We start from the raw sequence: 25,018 nt of genomic DNA on the forward strand, positions 1-25,018 counted from the left end.
ACAACTGTTAGAAGAAGATAAGAGTTTCTGTCAAATATTACTTCCTCACTTTTATCCAATGTTTCAGGTAAATGTTTTAGCAGTTGATGATGGAGCTCCACCCCAGACATCCACAGCTACATTGTTAGTGATTGTTGAAGATGTTAATGACAATCCACCACATCTCCTGCAGAATTATGAACCTGTTTTATATGAGCACACTCCTCCTGCTGAAGTAGTAGAAATACTTGGAGCTGATGCTGATGATTATTCAAAAAATAATGGACCACCATTCACATTTAAAATGGATCCTAGCGCAAATGACCAGATAAAATCATCATTCAGCATAATATTTGATCAAAGTAAGTTTTATTTTTAATGAAGTGAATGTTACGGTCTGAAATATCATCAGAATAAAGTTATTTATGTATTCCATACAGATATTTTTTCTGTTTCAATTCTGATAACATTATCCTTCATCAGCTTTTTCACTGTGTTGGAGCTTGTTTCAAACACTGATTCTTCCCCATTACTGAATCTATTTTCCTCACAACACATATTACTCTTAAAATGAAATCATACTGACCTCTACATTCAGTGGGCAAAAGGGGTACCACAATTCTCTTAGCAGCACAGATGTAACACTTATTATGTGTACTTAAGTGGGAATGGTCTCAGTTACATAATTGGAATACACAACCCTGTTAAACTGTGAAATAATGAATAAGTTTTCAAACAGTTTGCCTCAACCATCATCTTTTGCATCATGACCAGGTTTATTACATTTGAAGCAAACATTTCTGCAGCTTTTTGCCCAATAATCAGGTTTAGTACATTTGAAGTATTAACTTGGTTTTCTCAAATTTTTATCTCCAATATGAAGGTTATTATTAAAATGTTTGTTTCTCTGTGTATCAAATATGTGATAAATTGCAAAGAACCATCCAAGCTGCAGAATTAATTTTCTTTATTACTTGATGACTAATTTTGAGCCTATTCTCATTAGCAAATCGTCTGCTAAGCTATGCAGTAACATCCATTATGACAGATACACATCTCCTGTTAACACATCTTGTAAATTAGTGCAGGGCTGAACTTCATTCACCTAACTGTTGTTTGACTGTCAGAAATGCCTCCCTCTTTGTATCTGTACTGACCCACATAGATCCACACCTAAAATCTGTCTCCACAGCTGTAGGGCACGCCACAGAAGCCAGCAGATGCAGCTAGAAATTCGACAATCTTCAGAGGCCACCACTTGTGGAGGCATGCTCAGCCTCTCATCTGTTCATTCTACTGGCCGGCCAACAGATTTTTGAATTTTTTGTGTCAGGCAGTTAGTTTGTTGTGTCAGTTATGATGTGGTATTCTCTTGTTGGATTGAAACAGTATCTCTCTGGAGATTTAGAAATTTTTCTTCCATCAACAATCTTGACATCAGATAAGTTAATGTTTATTGATCAAGATATGTTGATTCCAATGCACTCAGAAAAAAATTGTACATGGTGGTAACATCAGTAAGAGTTTTTTGATCATCTTAAAGTTTGAAATATTTAACCTTGATTCCTCAAGCAGTTTACCAGGTCTGCTAACTTCGAACAGTATAGAGTCATGTCCCTTGAAACATCCATTTTTAAGTTGTACCATCATTGCTGGAGTAAATGTGTGCTTACATTGCTTTTCTGTTTGTAAACTGAAAGACGTTTGGTCCACAAGGCAAACGAAAATTCACAATTAATAACATGAAGCAGTGTCTTCTCCTCAGTTGACATTCTGGTAATTTTCTGAGCAGCAATGTCTTGTCCATGTTTTTCCACACTGTGAGATCCTTTCCATATGCCTGCCCTGCTGTAGCATTCATGTCAACATTACACATTGGTTTAATTGTTTGGCCTGTAATAATATCCCAAGCTCCAATGGCACTTAAAGTTATACACACTTCAGATTTCTAGGTCAGCCAGCTCTCAATGCCTTTGAGTTTTGTAATTCTTATCATGTCATTTTCTGTCATTTTAAGGTTAGCTAGTTTTATGTTCCGTGGATTATTTGCATGCTAATTTATAATGTTTGTGTCTAGGAAGCCTACATACTCAGTTCACTAGACAAACAATTAAACAAATTTACATATATCTGCCTGTATCTGTATATGTGCATATGGATATGTGAGTGTGTGTGAGTGTATACCTGTCCTTTTTTTCCCCTAAGGTAAGTCTTTCTGCTCCCGGGATTGGGATGACTCCTTACCCTCTCCATTAAAACCCACATCCTTTTGTCTTTCCCTCTCCTTCCCTCTTTCCTAATGAAGCAACCTTGGGTTGTGAAAGCTTGAAATTTGTGTGTGTGTTTCTGTGTTTTTTATTGTGTCTATCTACCAGCGCTTTCTTGTTTGGTAAGTCACAGCATCTTTTTTTATATACACTCCTGGAAATTGAAATAAGAACACCGTGAATTCATTGTCCCAGGAAGGGGAAACTTTATTGACACATTCCTGGGGTCAGATACATCACATGATCACACTGACAGAACCACAGGCACATAGACACAGGCAACAGAGCATGCACAATGTCGGCACTAGTACAGTGTATATCCACCTTTCGCAGCAATGCAGGCTGCTATTCTCCCATGGAGACGATCGTAGAGATGCTGGATGTAGTCCTGTGGAACGGCTTGCCATGCCATTTCCACCTGGCGCCTCAGTTGGACCAGCGTTCGTGCTGGACGTGCAGACCACGTGAGACGGCGCTTCATCTAGTCCCAAACATGCTCAATGGGGGACAGATCCGGAGATCTTGCTGGCCAGGGTAGTTGACTTACACCTTCTAGAGCATGTTGGGTGGCACGGGATACATGCGGACGTGCATTGTCCTGTTGGAACAGCAAGTTCCCTTGCCAGTCTAGGAATGGTAGAACGATGGGTTCGATGACGGTTTGGATGTACCGTGCACTATTCAGTGTCCCCTCGACGATCACCAGTGGTATACGGCCAGTGTAGGAGATCGCTCCCCACACCATGATGCCGGGTGTTGGCCCTGTGTGCCTCGGTCGTATGCAGTCCTGATTGTGGCGCTCACCTGCACGGCGCCAAACACGCATACGACCATCATTGGCACCAAGGCAGAAGCGACTCTCATTGCTGAAGACGACACGTCTCCATTCGTCCCTCCATTCACAACTGTCGCGACACCACTGGAGGCGGGCTGCACGATGTTGGGGCGTGAGCGGAAGACGGCCTAACGGTGTGCGGGACCGTAGCCCAGCTTCATGGAGACGGTTGCGAATGGTCCTCGCCAGTACCCCAGGAGCAACAGTGTCCCTAATTTGCTGGGAAGTGGCGGTGCGGTCCCCTACGGCACTGCGTAGGATCCTACGGTCTTGGCGTGCATCCGTGCGTCGCTGCGGTCCGGTCCCAGGTCGACGGGCACGTGCACCTTCCGCCGACCACTGGCGACAACATCAATGTGCTGTGGAGACCTCACGCCCCACGTGTTGAGCAATTCGGCGGTACGTCCACCCGGCCTCCCGCATGCCCACTATACGCCCTCGCTCAAAGTCCGTCAACTGCACATATGGTTCACGTCCACGCTGTCGCGGCATGCTACCAGTGTTAAAGACTGCAATGGAGCTCCGTATGCCACGGCAAACTGGCTGACACTGACGGCGGCGGTGCACAAATGCTGCGCAGCTAGCGCCATTCGACGGCCAACACCGCGGTTCCTGGTGTGTCCGCTGTGCTGTGATCATTGCTTGTACAGACATCTCGCTGTGTCCGGAGCAAGTATGGTGGGTCTGACACACCGGTGTCAATGTGTTCTTTTTTCCATTTCCAGGAGTGTATAAATTGTATTAATGAGTTTATTCACAAAAAGAAAATTACAATATTTAACTTTGGCAATTACACAGATGTGTCGCAAGCAAACAGCAACATACAAAATAATCAGTACTTGCAGTGATTGCTGATCTCTTACTGACAAAAGTCTTTCCTGAACTGCTATTGAAATCACTATCATTGAAACTGCTATCCAAGTCGCTATCGTTGACACTTCAGTAGAACTGGGCCATCACCAGTCAGTTGCAGCACTTATGTCCTCTTCACCTAAGGGCCGCTGCTGTCATGTTGTTGTCCTGGAAGGAAGGTCAGTCAGGCATGCGATTGGCTGACTTCTTCTCATAGCCTTCTCTTCCTTTTCGTTCCCAACTGGCATGCTGGCACTTGACTTAACGCCATAACAACAGTAGGACAAGAGGAAGCGGAAGATGCGAAGGCTCTGTCTCCATGGGGTTGTCCCACGGTGTTGTGATGACACCCTCTGGCGGCTGCTGTGGCCGTTCTGTCCTCAGGATCCATCAGTCTGGGGAAGAGATACAGAAGGATCACCGTGCACATGACAGTGGCAAATTTGACTGTGATGTTGGCGTTGCAATCCGTTTGGACCTGTAATGAGATACATGCATGCGCCAAGTCGACAAAGGATCTCACCTCACACCCACCATTTGCTGTCGTTATAACTCCTGAAAAACGCAATATCATGTGAAGCAAAGCAATACTTGAAGCCATCCTTCAGTGCTGGATGCTGAGGAGGGTGGAGCAGTGTCCGATGGCTGCAGACATGAACCAATTCTGCTGGCAGTGGTCCATCACGTGGATGTTAACAATAGGCAGTGAGAAACAGTTGCAATGCTTGATACCTGGTGTGTATGGTGCAAAGCTTGGCCATCTGCTGCTTGAAGGTTTTGATAAAACATTCCGCTTCATTGTTTGATTGTGGATGGAATGGTGCACTAGTTAGATGCTATATGCCATTGCATTCACAGAATGTGTCAAATTCATGTGATGAGAACTGAGGGCAATTGTCCGACACTATGACTTCAGGCAAACCTTCGAGGAGAAAAACGGAGGACAACACCTGAACTGTGCTACATGACACTGTCGAGTTCATGGCCACAGCAAAAGGAAACTCGCTATAAGAGTTTACTACAATCAACCATTGAAAGTTCCAAAAAGGTCCCATAAAGTCTATGTGCACACGTTGACATGGTGATTGCGACTTAGGCCAAGCAGAGAAATTTGAGGTGGAGCAGATTGATTTGCTGCACATTAGTGACACTGTGACATCATCTGTTCCTTTTGGGTGTCCATACACTGCCAAGTACAGACTTTGCATGCTAACTGTTTCGTACGAACAATCCCCCAGTGTCCTAGGTGAAGTAACTGCAACACTTCCTTTTGCAAAGCTTTCGAGATCAACACATGTGACTGTCCACTGTCATTTTGAACAAGGATCACACCTTTCTGTATGGAAAGACTATGCTGACGTGCAAAGTATCGGCACACTACAGAGTTCTTTATGCAATGGAATGAGCGAGGCCAGGTTGTGCGAACGTATTTTAGCAAAATGTTCGAATTTGAATCAGCTTCTGTGGCTTGTGCAATTTTCTTACAGTTCAGAGGAAAAGACTGAAGCAATTCAAAATTGTGACCATCTATGTGACAACAAGATACAGCAGAAGCATCAAAGTCTGTATCAGGGCCAGTCAGAAGACATGGAAGTGCGTCCGCATTACCATGTTGAGCTGTCAGACAATACAAAATCTTGTGCTGGTATTGAGACAACAACAAAGCCCATCTTTGTGAATTTTGGGCAGTTTGTACAGGAACTGGCTTCACTGAATGAAACAAGGACTACAGTGGCTTGTGATCCATTACTAAGTAGAATTTTCTGCCATAAAATAGTGGTGGAATTTGGTGACATTATACATGTCAACCAATACCTCTTTCTCTATTTGTGAAAAGTTACACTGATCTTTGGACAACACTTTTGATACGAAAGCAATAATCCTGTCTTTATCACCAAATCTGTGCAAAAGCACTGCATTGATTCTGTAAGAGGAAACATCAACTTGCAACACAACTGGTTTGTCAAGATGAAAGTGAACCAAGCATCGATCACTGAGCAATGCATCTTAAAATTTTTAAAATGTAAACAAAAGGGATATCCTTGTGATGCAAGCAATGCAATGGAACTGCAATTTGTGCTGCATTTGGTATGAACCGAATATAATAGTTCATTTTCCCTAAGACTTGCTGCAATTTTGTGACCTTACGAGGAACTACTGGCAGGGCACTCATGGCTAGCTTGACTTAAGAGGATGTACATCTTGACTGTTTATGACATGACCAAGATACTGCAACTCAGGTTTCAGTCTACACTTTAGTCCTGCATCAGATAACACATGGAAAAAAAGCACACTAATTTGCAATGTGTTCTTCAGGTATACGGTCTGCAGTGACAATATCGTCCAAATAGTTTGAACAGTTTGGTACTGGAGCAGTCAGCTGTTCCAAATACCATTGAAAAATGGCGGGTGCAGAAGTACTGCCAAAATGCAAACACAAATATTCAAACAACCCTAAATGAGTGTTCACAACACACATGGTTTAAGATTCACTGTCTAGTGGTATTTGAAGATATGCGTCACGCAAATCAATTTTTGGAAAGTAGCAACCAGCACATAATCTGTCCATGAGATCCTCTTGGCATGGCAATGGATCAATCACAGTTTGTGGATTGATGCTAGACTTAATGTGGACACACAGATGTATAAGAGCTGAAGGTTTGGAGAGCAAAACCAGTGGACTCGCCCAGTGACTAGGTTGTATGGGCACAATAGCTCCTCTACTTTGCAATTCTGTAAGTTCAGCAGCTACTTTGTCTCATAATGAAATGGAAACAGTTCTGGCCCGGCAAAATTTTGGTTGAGCATTGTCTTTCATAGCAATTTGTGCAACAAAATTGTTAGCCTTGGCTAAACCCTCATAAAGGAGTTCAAGGAGTTCTTTCAGCAAGCTTGTCTTTGGCATTGAATGCAGTCACTGACAAAACATTGACCTAAATTTGAAAGCCAAACAAATCAAATGAATCAAGGCCAAATATGTTCTCACAATTGCGTGATTGTAGCACACTGAATGTCACAGTTTGCACATGCAAGTGATACATGTCAGGCAAAGTACATTTTCTGAGGATGTGAATGTCTTTTCCATTACAAGCTGTCAGGTGCATGCTAGTTTGAGACAGGCATGAGAAGCCTAGCAGTTTATATATGTTATGATTCAGCAATGTAACGGAAGCACCCATGTCCAATTCAAATTTCACGCGTTTTCCACTAATATGCAAATGAATAAAAAGTTTGTTGGACTGGCATAGCTCTGGAAAAACTGTTTGCTAATTCTGCCAATGCTTGCAGCATGCTTTGAATACACTACATTGTTTACATGGACCTTATGACAAGAATTATGTGAGTGCACAGAATTCTTATGTTTGCTCTGTTGCAAACATACAGATTGTACATGTCCTTTCCTACCACAAGCATAACACTGAGCTTGTCGGGAGGGGCAGTCTTGGCATTTGTGCCATGAGTAGCACCTGTGGCATGACTTAATTCTGTTCACCTGTGTAGAGAACTGTTTACGAAGGATGATGCGGGACTGTTGCTGCCTAATGGGCTGGTTGCAAACAAGGAACGGCTCAACCCAACAAATTGGTGGCTGCTCAAATTTATTGGCCAACATGGCACCTGAATCATAAAGATCTAGAATTTGCACAACGTGGTGAAATGATGAATCTGACTGTTTCAGAATCTGTTCTCCAAGTCTGACATCAGATGCATTGTACATGATCACATCACACAACATAACATCTGAATATAAAGCACCACAAGCACATTTGAATTTGCATTTCTGTGTCATACCCTGCAAATCTGTTACCCACTCATGATAAGTTTGTTCTGACCTTTTCTTCCAATGAAAGAATTGGTACCTAACTGCCACCACATTCACTTGTCGGTCATAATAATTAGAGAACCTACAACCTGACCACAGGAAAGTTCACTCGGAGTGTCATTAGGAACAATTTCTGAGTGAGACAAAAGACTACACTTTCTATTGTTGATAAATAGTAATGGAGTTTCACAAAATCTGAGATTTTGTGAGTTATGATGTGGGCTTCATACTGTTGCAACACTTGAGCCATTCCTCTCCTTTGTTGTTAAACAAGCAAAAAGGCGGTATGACACTTGGAGCTACAGTTGTTGCTTGTTGTGCTGCATTAGATGTTTGGTTTGCCAATAACTGCTCTACCGTATTTAGAAAAGATGCAATCTTCTGCATCTGAAACTGGAACATCTGTGTTAGCTATATTGTATCTATTGTTTGAAGCTGAGGCACCTAAGCAGGGAGTGAGAGAGATGGGTTGCTCATTTTGGAATAAGCAAATGCAATAAACAGATAATGCAAACAATAAAAATAAGCACACAAGCAAAGAAATTTTCTGCAACGTCCACTTGAAATCATGTATAGAAAAAACACTATAATAGACATTGTTAGAACATGTAAACACTCCCTGCAAAGAAAAGACAAGGTAGAACTAAAGTGCCAACAAAACAGAAAAGCCCATGACAAAACAACTGTGGCAGCTGGTAACAGATTGTCGCTATGGGATTCGTTCACCTAATCACCAATCTTGTGTCTAGGAAGTCTGCACACTCAGTTCACTAGACAAACAATCAAACAAATCATATTAATGAGTTTATTTACAATACTTAACTTTGGTAACTACACAGATGTGTCACAAGCAAAGTGCAACATACAAAATAAACAGTCTTTGCAGTGACTGCTGATCTGGGCCATACAGTTAGAATTAGAAGTGAATTATTTTTCAGTATTAAATCACAAGCAGATGCTTCTATAGGACGACATTTACTAAATTATATGCAAAAATGTAAATTATTTACAAACTAGGGTGTGAACACACTTTATTCAGTGTCAGAACATGATACTGTCAATGACTTCCTGAATGGCTGTTTTCAGCTCAGCAATGGTTGTGGGGTTATTGCTGTACACCTTGTCTTTAACATAGCTCCACCGAAAGGAGTCGCATGTCTTCAGATCTGGAGAATGTGGCAGCCAATCGAGGCCCATGTGAATGGCCTCTGGGTACCACAAAGCTAGAATGCAGTCCCCAAGGTGCTCCTCCAGGACATCAAACACTCTCCTGCTTCGATGGGGTTGAGCTCCATCTTTCATCAACCACATCTTGTCGAAATCAAGGTCATTTTGGATAATGCGGATGAAATCATCTTCCAAAACCTTCACGTACCATTTGGTAGTTATTGTGCCATCAAGGAGCATAGCACTGATTATACCATGACTGGACGTTCCACACCACATAGTCACCCATTGAGGGTGAAGAGACTTCTCGATCATGAAATGCAGATTCTCAGTCCCCCAAATCTGCCAATTTTGCTTATTGACAAACCCATCCAAATGAAAGTGAGCTTCATTGCTAAACCAAGCCATACAGCACATATTAATTCCCACCATATCCCGTGGCCAACTATGCAGTTTGAACATCCTAACACAAACTCTTCAGAAGTTATGAGGACTTTATTTAATATAGTTCTATAATTGTCACCCTGTATGTGCTGATCACTACAAAACCTACTTGTCTCAATGTTTTTTAACTTGTGTTTTGTTTTAATATATATAACAACTCCTCCTTTTTACACATTAGTACTAGATGAGTGAGATGCTTAAATGTAATCTAACTCTGTGGTTATGTGGTTCTCAGACAGGCACAGGATATCTATCTTTACAGAGATATCTAAATTTTTGAAACAGACAAGAAGCCCTTCTACCTTATTACTCAGTCCTCTAATATTCTGATGAAATAAACTAACTTTACTTTTCTGTACATTCTTAAGCATTTCGTGGGGCTCTTCTGCCATCTTGACATATTTAAAAACAGGTTGCCAGAATCCTGATCCTAACCTAAAAAAGGTACCTCTCTGACACCAATAATGCAAGGATCTTGCTGCTTGTTATGATGCCCCCCCCCCCCTCTCCCTAAACCTTTTCTATAAGAGGCTCATCCAACCTGTCTTTCCCTCTCCTTTTCATATGCTGGCCATGTCAAGTATATTTTCATCTCCAAATTGTAGCATCAGGCACTTTACTCATATGAGATTTCATTTCTGTCAGCAGTAGCCTGCTCAGCTTAGTGTTCACATGGCTCACAGCTATGCTAATTCAGGGCTGGTCATGGTGCTGCGGGACTTCTACAAAACTCACATTTGTTTGCGTAGTTGCTATTTGTATTTCATTGAGGTCACCATGAGTCCTGTAATTCGTGTCCTTAGTCAGGCTATTCCATGCTCCACCTACTATGATAACTTAATCCTCTTTGTCAAAATCTTTGCACAAATTTTCTATGTCCTCTGTTATCTGGCTAAGGTTAACACTTGGTTTCACAATACTTGTGACCTTGTACCCTGTTCCTGATTTGCCCTGTACCATTTGGCCTTCACCCCTGACATGGTAGCCATGCACCTAGCAGCAAGACTGTTTTCTTCCTGCTTTCTTTTGGTACCAACCTGCACTTAGTTTCTTTGCTAGAAGTCTGCTGCACATTCCTGTGACCTACATCTGGATGAGGGTCTGCCCATCCTACTTCAGGTAACAAGTCAAATTTACTCAATATAGTATGTTCAAATGTAAATGAAGAAGTGGAAGAGGTTTTCCCTTTTTGCCCATTGCTTGTTACCATTACCCAGTTCCCACTATCTTTTTTCCCCCTTCAACCTATATAGTTCAAATTTCATGTGTTTTAGTTCTGCCAGAAGGGCACAAATCTTTTCCTCCTGTTCAGTGATTCTATTGTCATTTTTTTCAGAGCCTACAGTTCCATGGGGAACTCAATGGGTTCCCCATTCTGTTCCCCACTACAATCACCCCAGTGAAACTCCAATCCACAGTCTACTCATACCACTCCCTGTCTGACTACCATACAGCAACATCCACACTTATCACACATTGCACCACAGATTAAACACTTAAAAATAGAGTGAAATCACTTTCCATGCTTAACCTTACACAAATTTTCATTATTTGCAAGCCACAAAAATTAAGCATATAGGTTAGTGCTTCAGGTGTATGAAATAATGTAATAAGTTAATTATTTCATCTTAAAACAAGAATTCATCACTCACTTAACTACAGCATCTGTTAATTACCTTTTTCAGAATAAAATGTAACTTTCAATTTATGCAGACTGTATGTAAACAAACGACAAGTGCAAATGTTTGCAAATCAGACAACAAGATTTATACTACTTTCCAGAAATATTAACTTATTTTTGAGTGGGTTCACTCCACTTAAATTGTTGGATAGAAGAAAATAACAATGAAAGTGGATTCTCTAAGATTAATGCACCAAAATGTAATCAAAAGTGTGAATATTAGTTTACCACACTATTATTGTATCTGGGAGTGAGGTCACTTTGATCGGCGTATCATAAGTTTCTATTGTAATATTTCACAAGGACACCCTCAACCACTTGATAGTATGTGCACAACTGTTGTGAAATCATTCACAATGTAATGTATTTTTCTTAGTCCAACTGAACGTGTTTACTGTAGTGTCACAGCATTCTTTCCAATAATACCCGTGGGAGGCCAAGTGTAATAATATAATGATTAGGTAATACAACCCAACTTTATGATCTTTTCACGTTTTCTGAAATAATATGTAAATAAATGTTAAACCTTTAATAGTAAGCTTAAAAAACACACTAACACACATATTTAAAGGGTAATCTGTACTAAACTAAATGTTATTACAATGTAAATAACTTATCTTCATCAAAGAACAAAAATTCACACATCTTGCCTAGCATAGAGCTGCCAACTCAAGGTCTAGACGTGCACATAACAGAAATTACCTCAAAACTTCTATCTCACGCTTTTTCAAATATTGTATTCAGTATACATCACATAAAATTCATCACTGAGTGGCCCATAAGTTGATAAGGTAGTCACATTAAAACAGCACTGATTCTCATTTAGAATAATGACAATGTTTTAATTACCAACGAGTTGTAAAAACTTGGACATAATGCACACACACATTACAAGAAAAGGCAACCTCTGTACCAATGAGTTCACAGTGTAAACAACTGTTTAAACAACTAGAAAGCACCTCAGATACAAATGTGAAAGTATTTACTTTATCAAATTCTCAAGAACACAGTGGTGATTCTTCTGGAAAACCTGGAATTCTCAAAAAATTACATTTTACCTGGAAAAATCAGGGGAATCTCAGGTAATTTCAGGAATTTCATAAAATCACAAGGAATTTTGCACTTTTTTCTTGGCATGGAAACTGAATTTCATAAATTGCAAATCTTAAAATACTTAATATCTCAAAGTGTATTAATTACATGAATATTATTCCATATAAATTATTGATGTTTAAAAACAGTGGTTAAACTGCTGTGTATGTCTGGCATGTAGCTCAACTGAGAATAGGGAGATTTTGACACTACTTCCTCCTTGTCTTAGGAATACTCTGGTTTTTTTTCCAAGTTTGAGTAGCCATCCTGGAGAAACTGATACAATAAACCATTTCTAATTGATTATTAGAACATTAATGATATGAATATAATAGAGGGAAACATTCCACATGAGAAAAATATATCTAAAAACAAAGATGATGTGACTTACCAAACGAAAGCACTGGCAGGTTGATAGACACACAAACAAACACAGACAGACACACAAAATTCAAGCTTTCGCAACCAACGGTTGCTTCATCAGGAAAGAGAGAAAGACGAAAGGATGTGGGTTTTAGGGAGAGGGTAAGGAGTCATTCCAATCCCAGGAGCAGAAAAACTTACCTTAGGAGGAAAAAAGGACAGGTATACACTCGCGCCCACACACACACACACACACACACACACACACACACACACACACACACACACACACATGTCCATCCGCACATACACAGACACAAGCAGACATTTGTAAAGGCAAAAAACTCTTTGCCTTTACAAATGTCTGCTTATGTCTGTGTATGTGCGGATGGACATGTGTGTGTGTGCGAGTGTATACCTGTCCTTTTTTCCCCCTAAGGTAAGTCTTTCCGCTCCGGGGATTGGAATGACTCCTTAGCCTCTCCCTTAAAACCCACATCCTTTCGTCTTTCCCTCTCCTTCCCTCTTTCCTGATGAAGCAACCGTTGGTTGCGAAAGCTTGAATTTTGTGTGTATGTTTGTGTTTGTTTGTGTGTCTATCAACCTGCCAGCACTTTCGTTTGGTAAGTCACATCATCTTTGTTTTTTGATTATTAGAACAGAAATATATGATTCTGTTATCAACGAACTGTGACATGGTGTTGTTGTAAACTCATTTTCTTTTAAATTAAGTAATGTATGGGAGGGGAATATAGTGTTACATTTTATTCATGCTGTCATCTCAGTGCTAGAGGAGAAAGTATAAAAGTATTAGTAGGATTATACTAGTGACACTGCTGTTTCAAAATTCTGCAGAGTGCAAATGCAGAGCTGCTTTCCAAACTTGAAAAAAAATGTTTTGACAGGTAAAGGAAAGGATTAATTTAAGAGAATTCAGATAAAAACATTAATAATGTATTATAGTAAACACAAGTAATAGTTGATGGGAAGGTGGAATTAGTACCACTGAGTTACAAATTACTGATAAAGTAGTTTTTATTTGGAGTTATGTGTTCCTCTCATCTCTATAGTTTTATCTTCTTAGTGCATGTTTCTGAAATTGTGATTATTTCTGGTATTTTTAATTCATAAAAACATGCATACTTTTGTTGTTTTGTGCACACCAATGTACATTTTTGTCATGATAATAGCAAAAGACTATTAACAGTAGTCAGCACTGATAGATTATTAAAGAAAATTTATGTTATTTCCTAAGTAGCTTCCTATCATACATATGTACCTTAACAGCATTACTTGTTCAGTAATACAAATATTTTAAACAGAAGGTGCTAATGGCCAAGGCTCTGCAATTATATCATCACTGAAGTCTTTTGACCGAGAAGAACAAAATGAGTACTTTGTACCTATATTAGTGACAGACTCTGGTCATCCTCCACTCACGGGGACCTCAACAGTGAGGATCATAATTGGCGATGTCAACGACAACAAGATGAAACCTGGGAATAAAAATATATTAATTTATAAGTATCAGGTAAAGAATACTTCCAAGCCCTTCCTATTAAAAATATAAGGTGTTGAGTTTCTCTCAAAAGCAAAGAAATTAGGATGGAATGAATTTTGTTGTGGTACGGTTGTGTTAACAACTGTGTTTCATGAATCCATAAGTGGCACATTAACTACAATTCGATATTATATTATATTTCTTCTAATAAGTTTATCTGCCATGAGATTAACAATCAATGTTTACTGCCATGGTCCTTTACGCTAAATAAAAAAGCAAAAAGAAAAGAAATTTCCTCATTGTTAATAAGAACATAGCTTTCACTGCTTTTTTTGACTGATCATCCAAAACGGTAAGTTCCCTTGCTGAATCCTGATGACACTGCTTCTCGGCTGTTATTTTGCATGTAATGCATATAAACATTTGTTATGGCTTGTGATATAGCGGGTGTATCAAAAAGAATCATCTTATTTGGCATGTCTATATTTCTAAAACTAATAAACATATACAATGAATTTTGTTTTTTGATGAACAGGAAACTCACAAAGCTTTTTTTCATAACTTTTCAAAGGTGTTCAATATGCCTTCCTTGAGATGCTCAGCATACGTCAGTGCAAAATTCAAATTGTTCCCTTACTGTGGTGAGCATGTCATGAGTTAAATTTCCACAGCTGCTTTTATGCAATGTCTCAGTTCATTCATTGTTGTTGGTAATGGAGGCACAAAAACAGAGTCTTTCATAAACCCCCACAAGAAATAATCACATATAGTCAGGTCTGGTGACCTCAGAGGCCGGTAATGTAAGGCTGAATCATTTGGTCCAGTGCAACCGATTTATCTACAACTACATCATACTCCGCAAGCCACCCAATGGTGTGTGGCAGAGGGTACATTTGGTACCACTCGCAAATAGTGCGTGGGAAGAATGATTGTCTGTAAGCCTCTGTATTGGCTCTAATTTCTCGAATTTTCTCCTTGTGGTCAATATGCAAGCTGTATATGGCAGGAAGTAATATGTTGTTGACTCCTCTGAAATTTCAATAGTAAATCTCTATGTGATGCACAACATGTCTCATGTAACATCTGCCAGTTGAGTTTGTTTAGCACCATCGTAACACTCTCTCGCCAGCTAAATGATCCAGTGATGAAACACACCACTCTTCGTTCGATCTTCTCTATCTCCTCTATCAGTCCTACCTGATAGGGACCCCAGACAGATGAACAATACTCAAGAATTGGGTGAACAAGTGCCTTATAGGCCACTTCTTTCATGAATGAGTTACATTTCTTTAAGATTCTTCTGATGAATCTGAATCTGGTTTCTGCTTTTCCCACTATCTGTTTTATATGGCCATTCCACTTAAAGTGCCTCTGGATAGTAACGCCTAGATATTTTACAGCAGACACTGTCTCCAACTGTTTGTCATCAATAGTGTAGCTATACAGTAGTGGATTTCTTTTCCTATGCGTGTGAAATACGTTACATTTACAAGGGTTGGAACTTTTAATAGTGGCAACTATTTATTTACAGCTCATACAAAATAGATACGTGTTTCAAAGTTTTACTGGCTTTCAAGGTAGTCACCAGCATTGTGTATAACCCATTACCAGTGATGCAGAAGTCATAGGATACTCTTAGCTGTGCCAGTTGTGTTGACAGTTCGAGTGATGCGGTCTATTGCATGACGAATTTGTAGCAGTTCTGAAGTGAATGCCATGAAGTGTTTCCTTCAGTTTAGAAATCAAGTTGAACTTATGAGTGCTTAAGTCAGGGAAGTGCAGTAGGTGGTACAGCACTTAGCAGCCCCATCAGTCAAACAAATCAATAACAGCTTGCACTGTATGTGCTTGAGCATTGTCCTGCAAAATGAAGGTCAGGTCCTGCAGAAAGTGTCATCACTTCTGTCTCTATGATGTTCATTTTTGGAACACAACCTGTGACCAGCATAGAGACAGAAGTGATGACACTTTCTGCAGGACCTGACCATCATTTTTCAGGACAATGCTGAAGCACGTACAGTGCAAGCTGTTACTGATTTGTTTGACTGATGGGGCTGCTAAGTGCTATACCACCTACTGCACTCCCCTGACTTAAGCCCTCGTAAGTTCAGCTTGATTTATAAACTGAAGGAAACACTTTACGGCATTCGCTTCAGAACTGCTACAAATTTGTTGGCCAATAGGCCGTGCCGCTCGAACTGTCAACACTACTGGCACTGCTAAGAGCATCCTATGACTTCCACACCACTGGCAACGGGTTATACACAATGCTAGTGACTACTCTGAAGGTCAGTAAAACTTTGAAATGCGTATCTATTTTGTACAAGCTGTAAATAAGTAATTGCCACTATTAAAGTTCCAAGCGTCGTATTTACGTTCAAGGTCAACTGCCAGAGCCTGCGCCATTCATCAATTCTCTGCAGGTCATTCTGCAAATTTTTATTATGTGCTGGCATTGCTACTGTGATATAGATAACTGCACCATCTGCGAATAGCCTTAAAGAGCATCCAGTGCTTTCTACTATATCATTTATATACATTGTAAACAGCAACGGTCCTATCACACTTCCCTGTGGTACTCTTGATACTACCTTTACATCTGAACGATTCGTTGTTCAGTAATCCAGTGATTAAAAAATTCCCAAACTTCCAAATGCTAGTGTGTTGGTGTCCCATCCTGTTGGTAAATGAAGTCATTTGAATCAGTCTCTAACTGTGGGAAAAGAAAGTTCTCAAGCATAGCAAGGTATGTGCTTCTTGTAACAGTGTTCTTGGCAAAGGAACATGGACCATACATCTTTTCCCATGAATGTACATGAAACTCATTAAATTTTGGAGAGTTCCTCCCATGTTGCACAGATTCGTGTGGTTGCTCCATACCACATATTCTCTCATTATGACAGTTCACCTTTCTATGTAAATGGAATGTTGCCTTGTCACTAAACACTAAACATGGAAGGAAACTGTCATCCTCCACCTTGCCAAGAATGAAATTACAGAACTCCACACCTTCGCAAAGAGCTTGCAGTAGCTGAATTTTGTATGGTTTGATGTGTAAACATCGACACAACACATGCTAGACAGACATCGAGGGCCTGTTGGGCTGCATGGCAAACAGATTTCTGTGGACTCCTTGTGGAACCATGGCAGATGCATTCAACATCTGTGTCAGACACTTGGGGAGGGCCCAGTGATTTTCCTTTACTCAAACATCTTATTTCTTGGAGTTATTCATGCCATTGTCTAATGCTTTGTGCTATAGGAGGATCCACACCATACCTAGTACAAAAGTCATGCTGAATAGTTATTACTGACTCGCACTGAGCAAATTGTAGAACTCGAAACACTTTCTATTGTCCCAACACCATTTTTACTAGAACTGAAGTGGACACACACTGCTGTTACCTAGCAGGAATCATGTAAAACTTGAGAGTTCGCTCTTTCCAACAGTATGTTCTTCACGCATGTCTCTCAGGTAAAATTGATTTGATTTGATTTTATCAGGGAAACAAAAACAACAATGGTCAAGCCCACTGCTGCCCACACTGAAACAGAGTTAATTGTGTGGTATCATTCCCTATGTCTGTAAAAATAGCCAACCAGTGCCCTTGCACAGTGCAAGGAGATCCTTTACCAGAGCTTTACTAGTCACAGTTTCTTCACGTCTGGTTGATCTGAATATTCTGTGTCTTTTAATCTCCAATGTTTCATATTCAAAGATCAAATGTGATGTGGTTTCCTCACCCACATTACACATCCTGCATTTGAGGTCTTCTTCTATTATTCCCATTGGATGTAGGTATTTTTTGAAGTTCCTGTGGCCTGTCAATAGTCCAACCATGAGTTTCATTTCTCTCCTATTCAAGCCCAGGATTGAGTGACTTCTCTTAGAACATGGCTTCAGCATCAATATCTTGCCATGTTTTTGCTTTTGGACCTGAGCCCAATATTCTGCATGCTGCCTCCTTGTCCAGTCTTGTAGTTTTATTTAGATCATCACTTTGGTGATTGTCAGGACAGGTTCCTAAGATAACATAATAGTTATGATTTTTTTAAATTGCATGATTCTTTTTGATACACCTTGTATTAATTTAGGTACATGTTCATCAAGATGAACAGAACTGCAATGGTTAATGCAATGTGTTGTGTATAAGTCAGTAGAAATAAAAAGTGTTGCGTCTACTTGTCCTATATAATATTAAAAAAGGTAGGAAGATTTTTCTGTTTAGCAAAAGTGACAAAAAGCAGATACAGAGTACCTGACGGCTCAACACAAAAGTTTTGTCTCAAGTACAGATAGTGTTGAGGATCAGTGGACAAAGTTCAAAACCATCGTACAATATGCGTCAGATGAGTATGTGCCAAGCAAGATCGTAAGAGATGGAAAAGAGCCACCGTGGTACAACAACAGAGTTAGAAAACTGCTGCAGAAGCAAAGGGAACTTCACAGCAAATACAAACATAGCCAAAGCCTTGCAGACAAACAAAAATTACGCGAAGCGAAATGTGGTGTGAGGAGGGCTATGCGAGAGGCATTCAGTGAGTTTGAAAGTAAAGTTCTGTGTACTAACTTGGCAGAAAATCCTAAGAAAATTTGGTCTTATGTCAAAGGGGTAGGTGGATCAAAACAAAATGTCCAGACACTCTGTGACCAAAATGGTACTGAAACAAAGGATGACAGACTAAAGGCCGAAATACTAAATGTCTTTTTCCAAAGCTGTATCACAGAGGAAGACTGCACTGTAGTACCTTCTCTAGATTGTTGCGCGGATGACAAAATGGTAGATATCGAAATAGACGACAGAGGGATAGAGAAACAATTAAAGTCGCTCAAAAGAGGAAAGGCCGCTGGACCTGATGGGATACCAGTTCGATTTTACACAGAGTACGTGAAGGAACTTGCCCCCTTTCTTGCAGCGGTGTACCATAGGTCTCTAGAAGAGCATAGTGTTCCAAAGGATTGGAAAAGGGCACAGGTCATCCCCGTTCTCAAGAATGGACATCTAACAGATGTGCAGAACTATAGACCTACATCTCTAACGTCGATCAGTTGTAGAATTTTGGAACACGTATTATGTTCGAGTATAATGACTTTTCTGGAGGCTAGAAATCTACTCTGTAGGAATCAGCATGGGTTTCGAAAAAGACGGTCATGTGATACCCAGTTCGCGCCATTCGTCCATGAGACTCAGAGGGCCATAGACATGGGTTCACAGGTAGATGCCGTGTTCCTTGACTTCCGCAAGGTGTTCGATACAGTTCCCCACAGTCGTTTAATGAACAAAGTAAGAGCATATGGACTGTCAGACCAATTGTGTGATTCGATTGAAGAGTTCCTAGATAACAGAACGCAGCACGTCATTCTCAATGGAGAGAAGTCTTCCGAAGTAAGAATGATTTCAGGTGTGCCACAGGGGAGTGTCGTAGGACTGTTGCTATTCACAATATACATAAATGACCTTGTGGATGACAAAGTTCACTGAGGCTTTTTGCGGGTGATGCTGTGGTATATCGAGAGGTTGTAACAATGGAAAATTGTTCTGAAATGCAGGAGGATCTGCAACGAATTGATGCATGGTGCAGGGAATGACAATTGAATCTCAATGTAGACAAGTGTAATGTGCTGCGAATACATAGAAAGATAGATCCCTTATCATTTAGCTACAAAATAGCAGGTCAGCAACTGGAAGCAGTTAATTCCATAAATTATCTGGGAGTACGCATTAGGAGTGATTTAAAAAGGGAATGATCATATAAATTTGATCGTTGGTAGAGTAGATGCCAGACTGAGATTCATTGGAAGAATCCTAAGGAAATGCAATCCAAAAACAAAGGAAGTAGGTTACAGTACGATTGTTCGCCCACTGCTTGAATACTGCTCAGCAGTGTGGGATCCATACCAGATAGGGTTGATAGAAGAGATAGAGAAGATCCAATGGAGAGCAGCGCGCTTCGTTACAGGATCATTTAGTAATCGCGAAAGCGTTACGGAGATGATAGATAAACTGCAGTGGAAGACTTTGCAGGAGAGACGCTCAGTAGCTCGGTACGGGCTTTTGTTGAAGTTTCGAGAACATACTTTCACCCAAGAGTCAAGCAGTATATTGCTCCCTCCTACGTATATCTCACAAAGAGACCATGAGGATAAAATCAGAGAGATTAGAGCCCACACAGAAGCATACCAACAATCCTTCTTTCCACGAACAATACGAGACTGGAATAGAAGGGAGAACCGATAGAGGTACTCAAGATACCCTCCGCCACACACCATCAGGTGGCTTGCGGAGTATGGATGTAGATGTAGATGTAGATGTATCTAGTGGCTTGGTGTGAAGCAAAATAATTTTTATTGGAATCTATTGTGGAATTGACTCTGAAAAAGATGACAAAGCTGCAGGCTTAAGTTATCGTAATGGCAAATGAGAGTGTAATCTATCTCCATTAACAGCCCTTCCAGATAGAAACAGGAATGACGTTACACATTATAAATCCAAGGATTGATAATTGCCCAGCTTCAGTAGAAACATTATTTAAAATACTGATAAGTAATTTCATTAAGTGAAAGGATCCTCGTAGGTAATATGCAAAATCTTAAGTATCTCAGGAAATTATAACATTTATGCAAGTAGAACTAAAAATAACATAGATTTTGAATCATTCATTTATCATCATCTCTGTAAAAGATAACTGCTTGTGTTTCACATAAACCTTACCACAGTTACAATGCCATTGGAAACTATGCTGCTTTAATAGCACAAAGAGATGTTTATCGTATGTTCTATGTAATGTAATTATTGCGAGGCTATTAACAAATATGCATGTATATTTTTGTGCATGTTAATGTATTTCCATACTGATATAAAGGATCAAACTCCAGAAACAGATATTGGGAGGATATATGTTGAAGATCCAGATGACTGGGATTTACCAGATAAAAGATTTTACTGGCAGACATATGAACATCATAGATTTAAAATAAATGAGGGCACGGGAATGATTACAATGAGAAGCAGTACTCCTGAAGGAATGTAAGTTCAGTAATATCATAATACTTACATCCTATGTCTCTCAAGCATTTATTCAGTTTATGAACTCTGTTTTCCCAATTCTATTAAAATGAATCATAATTTTCAGATATAATTTATTATTCAGAGTCTGTGATCATAGGTACTCACAGAATAACGTCACAGCAAGTGTAACTGTCACTGTTAAGATGCTGCCATATGAAAAGGTTATTAATCCGGGATCTTTAAGAATTTCTGGAATATCTGCTGATGACTTTATAAGAGAGAGGAACTATGTGGTATGTTACATATGTACATAATGTCTCACAATGAACTCAGTGTTTTTTCACTGTAAGTACCTAATCAGTTTTTTGTCTTCCTCAAAATATTCTTTCTCAGGAGAGCAAAATGGGGCTTCTTAAAAGTAGCTTGGCAGCAACACTTAGCATCAAAAAGAAAACTGTTGACATATTCAGCGTAAAACAGCACCAAAGTCATCCACATATCCTTGACACCTTCTTTTCTATTGATGCTTGGAGACTTTATAAGCCTGAGAAAATCAATGCACTTCTACAAATGCACCATGAAGAGGTAATTTGTGTCTGTAGTATGCCTATTGGTGTAATGGACCAACAACATTAAAATTATTAATGCAGATTATTATTGTAATTATTATTATTATTATTATTATTATTATTATTAATATTATTATTATTATCATTATTATTTTCAGTCATACAGTTGCAGTCATTTCCAGTGGATTAACACTTGTATTCTCATTAAAATTAATATATTCATTATGAAAACATTCTTTAAAAAACCGTTAGGGTGTTTCAGAAAACAGAATTGGCTCCCTTTTTGTATATGACTTCTGTGCAGATGTCCCAATTTGAAAAGCATAATTATAATTCCGCAAACAAAATTTCTACAGCTAACAACAGATACAGGGTGATCATAAAGTTTCAGTTTCAAAACATTGTAAAAAAAGACTTGCTGTTCAGAATTATATCACATTCAAACAGAATGCTGTATTATTAGATAAGAGGGAAATGTTATGGCAACCAGAAGAATTTAATGAAGATTTTCTAACTAGATACACTTCAAATGAACTTATCTTTTTGAATTTTGTAATTATTTTCTCCTGATCCTTGGCAGACATTGAACCACTGCCTTTTTTGATACCTCTGACTGTCTGGAACTTCTGGAGAGCTACTAATGCACAATCACTATTCTTGAAAACAGATTTACCAGCAATGCATAATCCTGCATTGAGACAGTCATTCAGAGCACCTCAGATGCAAACTGAGGAACAGCCATGTACCTCATGTCTTTTATTTTGTGTATTCTGCTGCTTACAGTGCTATCTAGTAGAAAAACTTTTGTTATTTTTTTTCCAATTACATTTCCCCCCCTCTTCATTAATATCCTGCTCAAATTTGAAGTCATTCTGACCATGGTTATTTTTGTACTGCATTTTGAAAATGGAACTTTAATTACGGTCACCATGCATCTCTTATTAACAATGTAATAGATAATGCCTTTTGTCTGTCACATAAACTTTCTAAGTGAGGAAATTAGCAGTGGTCTTTACCATTCATCCATCGTTTAAAGGTAGTCACCAGCAATAAATTAAGAACTGTCTATCATGACACAATTCACTCATATCTTAATTAATGTATGTAATTGTGGAGATATGCTGCAGAAATAAATCTCAGTAGATTATTGGTAGGACCTACGTCAAATTCATTGTTGTTGTTGTGGTCTTCAGTCCTGAGACTGGTTTGATGCAGCTCTCCATGCTACTCTATCCTGTGCAAGCTTCTTCATCTCGCAGTACTTACTGCATCCTACATCCTTCTGAATCTGCTTAGTGTATTCATCTCTTGGTCTCCATCTACGATTTTTACCCTCCATGCTGCCCTCCAATGCTAAATTTGTGATCCCTTGATGCCTCAGAACATGTCCTACCAACGGTCTCTTCTTCTTGTCAAGTTGTGCCACAAACTCCTCTTCTCCCCAATTCTATTCAATACCTCCTCAGTAGTTATGTGATCTACCCGTCCAATCTTCAGCATTCTTCTATAGCACCACATTTCGAAAGCTTCTATTCTCTTCTTGTCCAAACTATTTATCATCCATGTTTCACTTCCATGCATGGCTACACTCCATACAAATACTTTCAGAAACGACTTCCTGACACTTAAATCTATACTCAATGTTAACAAATTTCTCTTCTTCAGAAACGCTTTCCTTGTCATTGCCACTCTACATTTTATATCTTCTCTACTTCGACCATCATCAGTTATTATGCTTCCCAAATAGCAAAACTCCTTTACTACTTTAAGTGTCTCATTTCCTAATCTAATTCCCTCAGCATCAACCGACTTAATTCGACTACATTCCATTATTCTCGTTTTGCTTTTGTTGATGTTCATCTTACATCCTCCTTCCAAGACACTGTCCATTCTGTTCAACTGCTCTCCCAAGTCCTTTGCTGTCTCTGACAGAATTACAATGTCATCAGTGAACCTCAAAGTTTTTATTTCTTCTCCGTGGATTTTAATACCTACTCCAAATAACTCTTATAACTGCCATCTGGTTTCTATACAAACTGTAAATAGCCTATCGCTCCCCGTATTTTACCCCTGCCACCTTTAGAATTTGAAAGAGAGTATTCCTGTCAACATTGTCAAAAGCTTTCTCTAAGTCTACAAATGCTAGAAATGTCAGTTTGCCTTTTCTTAATCTTTCTTCTAAGATAAGTCATAAGGTCAATATTGCCTCACGTGTTCCAATATTTCTACGGAATCCAAACTGATCTTCCCCAAGGTCAGCTTCTACCAGTTTTTCCATTCATCTGTAAAGAATTCGTGTTAGTATTTTGCAGCTGTGAATTATTAAACTGATAGTTCAGTAATTTTCACATCTGTCGACACCTGCTTTTTTTGGGATTGGGATTATTATATTCTTCTTGAAGTCTGAGGGTATTTCACCTGTCTCATAAATCTTGCTCACCAGGTGCTAGAGTTTTGTCAGGAATGGCTCTCCCAAGGCCGTCAGTAGTTCTAATGGAATGTTGTCTACTCCCGGGGCCATGTTTCAACTCAGGTCTTTTAGTGCTCTGTCAAACTCTTCACACAGTATTGTATCTCCCATTTCATCTTCATCTACATCCTCTTCCACTTCCATACTATTGTCCTCAAGTACATCGCCCTTGTATAGACCCTCTATGTACTCCTTCCACCTTTATGCTTTCCCTTTTTTGCTTAGAGTAGGGTTTCCCTCTGAGCTCTTGATATTCATACAAGTGGTTCTCTTTTCTCTGAAGGTCTCTTTAATTTTCCTTTAGGCTGTATCTATCTTACCCCTAGTGAGATAAGCCTCTACATCCTTACATTTGTCCTCTAGCCATGCCTGCTTAGCCATTTTGCACTTCCTGTCAATCTCATTTTTGAGACGTTTGTATTCCTTTTTGGCTGCTTCATTTACTGCATTTTTATATTTTCTCCTTTCATCAATTAAATTCAGTATTTCTTCTGTCACCCAAGGATTTCTACTAGCCCTTGTCTTTTTACCTACTTGATCCTCTGCTGCCTTCACTACTTCATCCCTCAAAGCTACCCATTCTTCTTCTACTGTACTTCTTTCCCCCAGTCCTGTCAATTCTTTCCCTATGCTCTACCTGAAATTCTGTACAACCTCTGGTTTAGTCAGTTTATCCAGGTCCAATCTCCTTAAATTCCCACCTTTTTGCAGTTTCTGCAGTTTTAATCTACAGTTCATAACCAATACATTGTGGTCAGAGTCCACATCTGCCCCCTGGAAATGTCTTACAATTTAAAACCTGGTTCCTAAATCTCTGTCTTACCATTATATAATCTATCTGATACCTTCTAGTATCTCCATGATTCTTCCATCTATACACCCTTCTTTTATTATTCTTGCACCAAGTGTTAGCTATGATTAAGTTATGCTCTGTGCAAAATTCTTACAGGCGGCTTGCTCTATCA

General features: G+C 39.5%; 1 protein-coding gene across 1 annotated transcript in view; it reads left to right on the top strand.

Annotated features, from left to right (window-relative positions):
* Positions 1-25,018, top strand: part of LOC124803361 (neural-cadherin-like) — a 333,705-nt gene that overhangs the window by 195,845 nt on the left and 112,842 nt on the right. The window contains 5 exon segments of the mRNA XM_047264547.1: positions 68-341; positions 13,826-14,034; positions 20,869-21,032; positions 21,139-21,307; positions 21,408-21,599. Coding sequence (XP_047120503.1) covers positions 68-341; positions 13,826-14,034; positions 20,869-21,032; positions 21,139-21,307; positions 21,408-21,599 — 1,008 coding nt within the window.

The sequence above is a fragment of the Schistocerca piceifrons genome, chromosome 6 (assembly GCF_021461385.2).
Source record: "Schistocerca piceifrons isolate TAMUIC-IGC-003096 chromosome 6, iqSchPice1.1, whole genome shotgun sequence".
NCBI classification, from domain to species: domain Eukaryota; kingdom Metazoa; phylum Arthropoda; class Insecta; order Orthoptera; family Acrididae; genus Schistocerca; species Schistocerca piceifrons.